At 38.1% G+C, this 10,000-nt stretch overlaps 1 protein-coding gene across 3 annotated transcripts in view; it reads right to left on the bottom strand.

Annotated features, from left to right (window-relative positions):
- The window catches only part of Unc13b (unc-13 homolog B), a 171,666-nt gene that overhangs the window by 115,109 nt on the left and 46,557 nt on the right, over positions 1 to 10,000 (bottom strand). For all 3 annotated transcript variants that reach the window (XM_042695951.1, XM_042695931.1, XM_042695958.1), the window contains exons 4-6: positions 7,317 to 7,434; positions 6,144 to 6,267; positions 5,556 to 5,629 (exon numbers count right to left, since the gene is read on the bottom strand). In XM_042695951.1, the coding sequence (XP_042551885.1) occupies positions 5,556 to 5,629; positions 6,144 to 6,267; positions 7,317 to 7,434 (316 nt within the window). The remainder of the gene's footprint in view (positions 1 to 5,555; positions 5,630 to 6,143; positions 6,268 to 7,316; positions 7,435 to 10,000) is intronic.

Here is a 10,000-nt window from a genome sequence, read left to right as displayed (position 1 = left end):
CTAAGGAAACATGGCAACTATATGTAATAGAGTAAACTAAACGAGATCCTGGAACAACAAAAAAATGACATAATATAAAAACTATAGAAATGTTAATAAACTATAAAGTTTTAGCCTTATTTATTTATTGATTTCCTCACCAATTTTTTTGGGGGGTCGGTCCTGGGCTCAAAGCCTGGGTGCTGTCCCTGAGCTTTTTTGCTCAAGGGCAGTGCTCTACAATTTTGAGACACAGCACCACTTCCAGTTTTCTGGTGGTTATTGGAAATTAATCTCTCAGACTTTCTTGCCTGGGGTTGGCTTTTAACTCAGATCTAAGCCTCCTGAGTAGCTAAAATTACAGGCTTGAGCCACTGGTGCCCAACTTTTCTAGAATTACAAGCTTGAGCCACTGGTGCCCAACTTTTCATGAGACTTGCCCAGATTTTCATGAGACTCTTATCCTCAATTAACTCCCAAAGCCTGAAGTAGAGCTGTAGCTCAAGTGGTATAACACTAGCTTTGAGCAAAAAAGCTCAAGAAACAGAGCCCAGTTCCTGAATGCAAGCTTAAGTACCAGTATTTAACAAAAAAAAAAAGAGCATCAAAGCATTCACTTATAAAATAACATAATAGAAAATGTAGTTTTTTAATGTTGTGCACAATGATTAAGAAAAAAATATAATAAAACAGAATTAAACCCTGATGGAAAAAAAAATATGTTCTATCTACTATGCTCTAAAGATTTGTGTCTCTTCAGAATTCATTTGTTGAAACCTAATCACCAATGTGATTATTAGAGGGTGGGCCTTTGAAAGGTTTATAAGCCTTGAAGGCAGTGACTTTTATGAATGGCATTAATAACTCCTAAAGGAGGCTTTGTCACTTTTCCCATGAGAAGGCTCAGTAAGAAGATACCATCTATGAGCCAAAAAGAGGCCCTCAAAAGACATTAAATGTCTGGTAACAAACTCGTAAAATCATGGTACTATCCTGCTAAAAAGAAAATAATTAATTGATTGGCTTCATATGTTTGGGATATTGCTGAGGTAACATCCAAAACATATATAAAATATTGAAACATTTTACTAGCAAAGAAAGTCACAAAGGACCATATAGTATATGATTCTATTCATAAGAAACATCAACACAGAGGTAAATGAGTCCTTGGCTAGGGCTAAGGAAGATGGGAGATTAAAGAGGGCTGGCCTGCATCACAAGGTGTTCTTACAGGGTAATGAAAGTATTCAAAATTAACTGCAGTGGTGATGTACAACTCTGTGAATATTCTAAAAGCCATTGAACTGTATACATTAAATAAGTGAACTGTATATATGTGTATATTTCATTAAAGATGTTAAAGTAAAAGCAGGGTGGTAAAGAGCAAATAAAGATATAAGGTCAATGAATCACATTTTAGAAATTAATCAAAAAGCAAAAATCTCAAGGGAAACTATACACCAAGAACCATTATTATTAGAATTTATAAAATACTGTAATTTTTTACATCATTTTAATCCATTTATCTCATTCTTCATAGTGACAAAAAGTAAAATATATAAAGTTAAAAGTACAGAATGCTTCTTTATCATCTTGATTAAAGCTTGAAAGCCTGTAAATTACTACATAGACAGGCTTTATTGAAGCTTTCAATAAAGAAGAAAAGAGCCAGATGCCGGTGACTCATGCCTGTTATCCTAACAGGATATTCAGGATGTTGAGATCTGAAGATTATTGAGGTTTGAAGCCAACCCAGGCAGAAAAGTCTAATCTCTATTTAACTACCAAAAAAAGTGCCAGAAATGAACTGTGACTCAAGTGGTAAAACACTAGCCTTGAAATGCTCAGGAACAGTGCCCAGGATCAAGCCCCAGGATCAGCTCTCTCTCTCTCTCTCTCTCTCTCTCTCTCTCTCTCTCTCTCTCTCTCTCTCTCTCTCTCTCTCTCTCTTCTCTCTCTCTCTCTCTTCCTCTCTCTCTCTCTCTCTCTCTCACACACACACACACACACACACAAAACCAGAAAAGTTAAAATGTTAGCTTGAGTATGAAATAAATTATGCAGATTAAGCCGGGTACAGGTGGCTCACACTTGTAATCCTAGCTACTCAGGAGACTGAGATCTGAGGATCCCAGTTCAAAGCCAGCCCCAGGCAGAACTTCTGTGAGACTCCTATCTCTAATAAATCACTCAGAAAATGGAATGGTGCTGTGGCTCAAGTGGTAGAGAGCTAGCCTTGAGCTGAAGAGCTGAGGGACAGCACCAAGGCTCTAGAGTTCAAGCCCCACGACCAACCAAAAAAAATTATGCAGATTAATAGGAAAACTCTAATAAGTACTGGGCCCTAGTGGCTTTCACCTATAATCCTATCTACTTAGGAGGCTGAGATCTGAGGATCATAGTTCAAAGTCAACCCTAGAAGACAAATCTGAGAGACCCTTATCTCCAATAACCAGCAAAAAAAAAAAAAAAACAAAAAACAGAAATAGAGATATGGCTGAAGTAGTAGTGGTAGAGTGTCAGCAGTGAGCGAAAAAGCTGAGCAAGAGGTCTTACAAGTTCAAGCCCCAGTACTGGCACACACAAAAAAAAGAAAATCAGAAAAAAAAAAAAAAAAACATCTACTAAGAGTGAGAGTCATAACATATCCCAGCACTTAGGAGGCTGAAATAGGAAGATCTTTTGTTTCAGGACAGTGAGGCTACATATTGAGACCTTGTCTCAAAAAAAAAAAAAAAAAAAAAAATCTAAGAATTCAACTGAAAAGAGTAGCTATCACTTTATCCAAATTCCATTTCTTCATCTTTGATTTAATTCACGATGCATCATACTGCTTCCAAAATATATATGTGACCTTATTTGGAACTACTACAGATGTAATCAAATTAATGGCTGGTATTCTTACAGGCAGAATGAACATAGGCACACAGAAGAGAATACACTGTGAAGACATACATAGGTAGGGACACACAGAGAGTAATATGACAATAACAGGTTGAGATGAGATGATGCATCCATTAATCAAAGACAGCAAGAACTGTCAGCAACTATTAGCTCAATGACTGAGGCATGATCCTCCACACAGATCTGGTATGGCCCTGCCAATGCTTTGATATCAGATTTCCAGAGATTTGACAGAATAAAACCACTTACTGATGCTTTATTAAAGTTCTCAGAACTTAATATACTCAAGCCATAACATTTTGGCTCCTAATACATCTGTGGATGGTCACTTGTCCTTAAGGATCAAATTCATTGTTCTTTTTCAGAATTCATTTTCTTTGAGCACATCATTATACTACTAAGATTTTCTACTTGGAATATCTTTTATCTTTATTCTTGGAAACTTTCTACTCTCTCAGGCAAATATTTCTCGGTGTCTTTTATTTCTTAGAATTCAATTTTATGTATGTATGTATGTATGTAGTGGTCTGGGGGCTTGAACTCAGGTCCTGGGTAATGTCCCTGAGCTTTTTTGCCCAAGGCTAGTGCTTTACAACTTGAGCCACAGCTCCTCTTCCAACTTTATTGTAGTTAATTGGAGATTAGAGTCTCACAGACTTCTCTTCCTGGACTGGCTTTGAACTACAATCCTCAGATCTCAGCTTCCTGAGTAGCTAGGCTTATAGGCATAAGCCACTGGTGCCTGGCTTAAAACTTTTTATAAAGTTACTTACTAGACATTTCCACTGAAATATCCTCTGGCATTCAAATTGTATCTTATAGTAAAACCTTTTTTGTGTACTGGAGCTTGAACTCAGGGCCTGAGGGCTGATAGCACTCTACCACTTGAGCTATAACTCTGCATCCAGTTTTTTGTTTTTGTTTTTTTGGGGGGGAGTGGCTAATTGGAAACAAGAGTCTCATAGACTTTCCTGCTCAGACTGGCTTCCAACTGTAATCCTCGTATCTCACTCTCCTGAATAACTAGGATTATAGGCCTGAACCATTGACATTTGGCAGGACCCATTTTTTAATAGTCTAATAACATGTCCTAAAACAAATTTATCTTTTCTTTCTACAAACAATAACAAAAGCATTTCTTATTCCTAATGCCCCAGACTGAGTTGATTGTTGTCTACACACCAGACTTATTTATCTCTAAGGATGTTATAACAGAAGAATAAAGTAATACAATAGTCAACGTATCTCCAAAAAGAGCACACAAATAAGGGTAATATTCTAATATCTGGGAGCAAATAGGAGAAATGCCTTCTGTGCATTTGTATAACAAAAGAGGACAGATTCCCCTGGAACCAGTTCTCTCCTCAACAGTCTACCACCAAACAAGCACCTTCTGAGGAACAGTAGAAGAAATCAGAAACACACAGATGGTACTTCATACTAAAATTTCAGGTAATCCTCTCACTCATTAGCTTAAGAATACAATTAATTTTGTTCTGCTAATTGTGATAAAACATGCCTATAATCCCAGCATTTAAGTAGGAAGATTGAGGGTTTGAGACTAGTCTAAACTACATAGCAAGACTGTCTCAAAAGAAAATATTATTTGATTCTTGCAAGATAGGGATGTAGCTCAATGGTAAAGGACTTGCCAAGTATGTATGAAACCCTGAGTTCAAACCTCAGTACACATTATTTTTTTGGCAGTATTGGTGGTTTGAGCTTAGGGCCTTGAGCTTGTTAGGCTAGTACTGTATAAGTAAGCCAGAACTCCACCCCTGTCTTTTTTTTTTTTTTTTTTTTTGTCGGTCATGGGGCCTGAACTCAGGGCCTGGGTGCTGTCCCTGAGCTCTTCAGCTCAAGGCTTAGTGCTCTTGTGGCTAAAGCCACAAGGCCACTTCCAGATTTTTCTGCTTACGTGTTGCTGAGAAATTGAACCCAGGGCCTCTTGTATGCAAGGCAAGCACTCTACCACTGAGCCACCTTCCCAGCTGTCTTTCATTTTTTATTATTGAGACAGGGTGTCACTTCTCACTCAGTACACACCTGAGCCAGGATCCACCTCCTATGGACTTCCCATTATTGCTGCAATCACAGGCATATGGACACTTTGCTATAGACTTTTCTGCTAGACTGGCCAGGCACCACAATCCTCTCATATAGCTTGGGATGACAGGTTCACCTCACTGTACTCAGCTATCAGTTAAGAAGGCAGTCCTATAAACTTTTCTGCCAGGCTGGCCACAAACTGCAACTCTCCCATTTTCTGCCTCCTAAGTAGCTAGGATTATAGTTGTAAATCACTGGATCCCAGTTCACAAACAATTTTTTTAATTTAATTCCTCAGGACAACATATAGTTCCTGGGATCCTCCCTGTACAAGCTATAAAGGATATCAGATATTCCTCATTTCTCCATACTAAAAGTAAGATAGCCAAACACCAGCGGCTCATACTTGTAATCCTTGCTACTAAGGAGGTTGAGATCTGATGATTGTGATTCAAAGCCAACCTGGACAGGAAAGTTCATGAGATTCTTATCTCTAAGAAATTACTCGGAAAGCGCTAGCATTGGGCACAAAGAGACTCAGGACAGCACCCAGGCCCTGAGTTCGAGCACCAGGACTGGCAATAAATAAATTAATTAAATAAATAAATAAGTGTAGTTCCTACCTCATTATCAGCTCCAAAAGCATTGATTTGCTCCAATTTATAGGTCCAATATCTGGCTTCCTCTTCTGGTATATCTACCATAAAAATGAAGAAATTGTATCAACCAGTATAGTTCAGTCATCAGCAGATAATACTTTATTTACTCAAATAATGAATGTAGTTAGAAAGGTGACAGTATTATATAACTTGATTCATGCTATATACATTATCTTGAGTCTCTATAAAAACCAACACAAATGCCAAGCACTGGTGGCTCACACCTGGAATCCTAGTTACTCAGGAGGCTGAGATCTGAGGATCCCATTTCAAAGCCAGCCTAGGCAAGAAAGTCTGTGAAACTCTTATCTCCAGTTAACCACCAAAAAACTGGAAGTGGTGCTGTGGCTCAAGTGGTAGAGCGCTTGCCTTTAGCTGAAGAGCTCAGAAACAGCACACAGGCCTAGAGCTTCACAACCAAAACCAACAACAATAACAACACAATATGCTACTATTCTCACTGTTTACATTAGTGCAAAAACTAGCAAACAATCTCAAGCAACGTGATAAAATAAGTTAAATTATTTATAAATTATCATCAAATAGACTTACCAAAAGGCAACTCAAATCTTGTATCAAGCAAAATCTTATGAGGAGTTGGGTTTTTAGTTCCACATATCTCATCATTTTTCATTAATGTCTCTGCTTCCAAGGTAGACCACTCCCCAGGCCCTTCCTAAGGAACAAAGATCTAAGATTAAAAATTAATCTTTTTTGGCTCCCTGAAGAGCCAGGTGATTTTCTCTTGAATTTCCTCCTCTGGGAACTTCTGAGGGCTACTCACATCCTGATAAGGCAAACATACCACTGTCACCACCTGCCACTGTACTTGGCTTCTGTTCTCCCGTGAGGCAGGGCATAGTTTTCTGTGCCCAATGAGCACAAAATTTCCACAGTATCAGACTCTAAGATCAAGATTTAATCAGAAAAAAAGGTTTAAAAAAAATCTTGATCTGTGTGGTTCTTAATGATTGTGCCACTTAATGATACATATCACTGCTTCTTATTAGTAAGAGTTACTGACATTGCTAGATGAATAGAACTGAACAAGGGCAGCAATGAAAATGAACTGTTATATGCCTGGACAGTGTATAGACCTATACAGAATTAAGGGAAATAAAGAAAATAAGTAGAAGAAACATCTTCAACTTATCCCCCGCGAATCAAAGTCCCATTTCATGTTAACGTCAAATAAGAATATAGCAGCTTCTGCCTAAGTATAAAGTAGCTATGAAGAAAATGATACTGAGTTATGCTCTAATCTGAGAAAGTAGAGTGAGAGTTCCATTTGGAAATAATGCATGGAGACAATATGAATGCCTAGTGCTAAACCTAAAAGTTCCTTAAATTTATATTATGGTTAAAAACAGAAGAGATCCTAAGACAGTTATATGGAGATTGGTGATTCAGAGAAACTAAGCAAAAAATCAGATCCAGTCAAGTAGCTAAGGATATTGAATGGGACTACTCCTAGGAGAGTTCGTAGAAGAGACATGTCCAAGCACATATGAAAACTAAAGTGGTACTCTGGCTCTTCTGAGATCAGCTACAGAATATAGGAAAGAATACACTCAACACAATCCCCTGATCCTCTGGGTAAGGTTAAGATAACATGTCCTCTATTAGAAAAAGAGTAAATCTGTGATGCATGTATCAGTTGAAGAGAATCCAAGGTGAAGAAAAGTGAGGGCTACAACCATACCTCCAATCAGAGAGCACACTGACCTCATCTGACTGACGAATAGTCTTCAGAGCAATCCACACAGTCCCCACCATTGTATCCCAGATCAGTCCTTTGTTCCATACCTCCACACTTAGACCCAAGTCCAGACGACTGATCTCACTAAAGAAAAAAAGAAAATTTTTGAGGAAAGCCAGGTAGCATAAAAGAAACTGCATACCATTTTGCTACCTTGAACACATCATTATCATGACACTTTCATAAAGGAAAAGCAAAATGTCCCTAAATAGTAGCTATAACCATTCTTTAGAAAGCTATGTAAGGAATCATTAGGAAAAGACCTTTGTAATCAGAGGTGCACTCATGTAATCCCAACATTTGGTAGGCCAAGGCAGGAGGATTACTAGTTCAAGACCAGCCTGAGCTATGTAATGAGACCCTATCTCAAAAAAAAAGGGGGGGGGGGTCAGGCACTAGTAGTTCATGTCTGTAATCTGAACCCAGCTACTCAGGAGGTAGACAATAGTCACATGGACTTTTCTGTCCATCCTGGCTTTGAACTGTGATCCTCAGATCTCAGCCTCCTGAGTAGCAAGGATTACAGGCACAAGCCTGTAATTATTTTTCTTTACACTTCTGTATAGTCTTGAACACAAAAGTTTATGGACCATTTCTAGGCCCTGAGTTCAAGTCCCAGGACACACAAACACACATACACAAACACACACACAAATACCTAAGTGTAGGACTAAGGGCATGGCTCAGCAGTAAAGTACCAACATAACAAGGATAAGGCCCTGAAAAAGGGAGAAAGACAAAGAAGTTTGGAAGAAGAGAGGGAGAGAGGATCATATCAATAACTCTTAGCTCCCTTTCTATGTCTCTGCTCATTCATTCTTAGTCTCCTTTGTCCCCTCCTTAATGCTGCTGCTTTCTAAGCTCTATTCCTTTTATTGTTGTATATATCCTCTCTCTAATCATTCTAACTATACTTATAACTCTGATTTACCAATGTATTTCTCTAAACCAAACTTCTTCCCTAATTACCAGGCTCAAGTTTCTATATATCTTCTATATTTCTCAACGAACCATATTGTAAGGGCCTCAAATATCAACTTGTACATAATTTGTCTTATATTAATCTTTAACCTAAAGAGTAGCAATATAACTGACACAATCACAGCAAACATTGGTTCTACTTCAACATCTAGCTACCCTTTCCTCTCTATCCCTTCTACTGTCCTTAGTTGTAGTCTCATAACCTTGCCCATTACTCATCAGTACTTTTAAATATTACTACAAAGCTTCTTAAGTAGTACTTTAAGAAACAAGGCATAGCTGGATATAATGACAGATAGCTATAATGCCAGCACTCTGGAGGCTCTGGCAGGAGGAGCAGATGATAAAGTCAAGGCCAGCTTGAACTACATGGGGGAATCCTGCCCCCCAAAAAAAACTGAAGGAAAAGGAAAAAGAAAGAAGTAATGTATTTGAAAACCCAAAAAACTAGATTTCTCCATAAAAATAATATTCAGGGCTAGGAATGTAGCTTCGTGGTAGACTGCTTGTTAGCATACATAAAGCCCTGGGTTCAAGTCCTCAGTACTACATAAAGAGAAAAAGCCAGAAGTGGTGCTATGGCTCAAGTGATAGAGTGCTAGCCTTGAGCAAAAGAAGCTCAAGGAAGTGCCCAGGTCCTGAGTTCAAGCTCCAGGATTGGCAAATAATAATAATAACAATAACAATAATAATATTCACTGTAACATTTTATACTATTTAATGATAATAATTAAAATAATACTAATAATCAGGCCTATGTCCCTGGAGTTGTGCTATAAAAATACGAAAAAAGATTTCAGTTCATTTTCAAATTTCACAGCAATTTCATACTCTCCTTTGACTCCCTTAATGTGCACCCCCCCCCCAAAAAAAAGGCTTTTAATAAAGATAGACTTTTATAGGAAGGAAACTGACATTTAGAAAAGCTCAATATTTAGCATAATCTTTCAATTATTCTATACTCTTTTCCCTTTTCCTAAATAGAACTGAAAAAAAACTTTTCTTCAATTTAGGAAAAAGTGACAAAAAACAGATCAAGGATTTAAAGTCAGAGGTTAAGCAGGCATAGGGGTAGAGGGTATAATCTCAGCTTTGACGATAGTGAGACAGGAGTATCTCAAGTGCAAGAGCAGCCTAGGGTACACAATGAGCTCAAGGCCATGCTGCACTAAATAACAAAATGATGTCTGAAATAAATAAATAATAAGCTTAAAGGGGTTGGGAATGTGACTCAGTGGTTGTGTACTTGCCTAGCATGCATGAAGCCCTAGGTTCAGTTCCTCAGTACCACTACACAGAAAAAGCCAGAAGTGGTGCTGTGGCTCAAGTGGTAGAGTGCTAGCCTTGAACAAAAGAAGCTCAGGGACAGCACCCAGGCCCTGAGTTCAAGCCCCAAGCCCCAGGACTGGCAAAATAAATAAATAAATTTAAAGCCAAAGCTTAAAATAAAAATATATTAATTAATTTTTAATTGTTATCATTAAGGAGTTGTTCAGAGAGGTTTCAATTCCATAAGTCAGATAATGAGTATAGTTCTTCTTGGGCAATGTCACCCCTTCCTTCACTTTCCCCCATTTAAAAATGTATTAATTTTTATGTCAGGCAGTGGTGGCTGTAATCCTGGCTACTCATGAGGCTAAGATCTGTTCAAAGCCTGCCCAGGCAGGTT

The sequence above is a fragment of the Dipodomys spectabilis genome, unplaced genomic scaffold (genome assembly GCF_019054845.1).
Source record: "Dipodomys spectabilis isolate Male_0828 unplaced genomic scaffold, ASM1905484v1 ptg000006l, whole genome shotgun sequence".
In the NCBI taxonomy this organism is placed as follows: domain Eukaryota; kingdom Metazoa; phylum Chordata; class Mammalia; order Rodentia; family Heteromyidae; genus Dipodomys; species Dipodomys spectabilis.
This window is presented reverse-complemented; position numbering and strand designations above follow the sequence as displayed.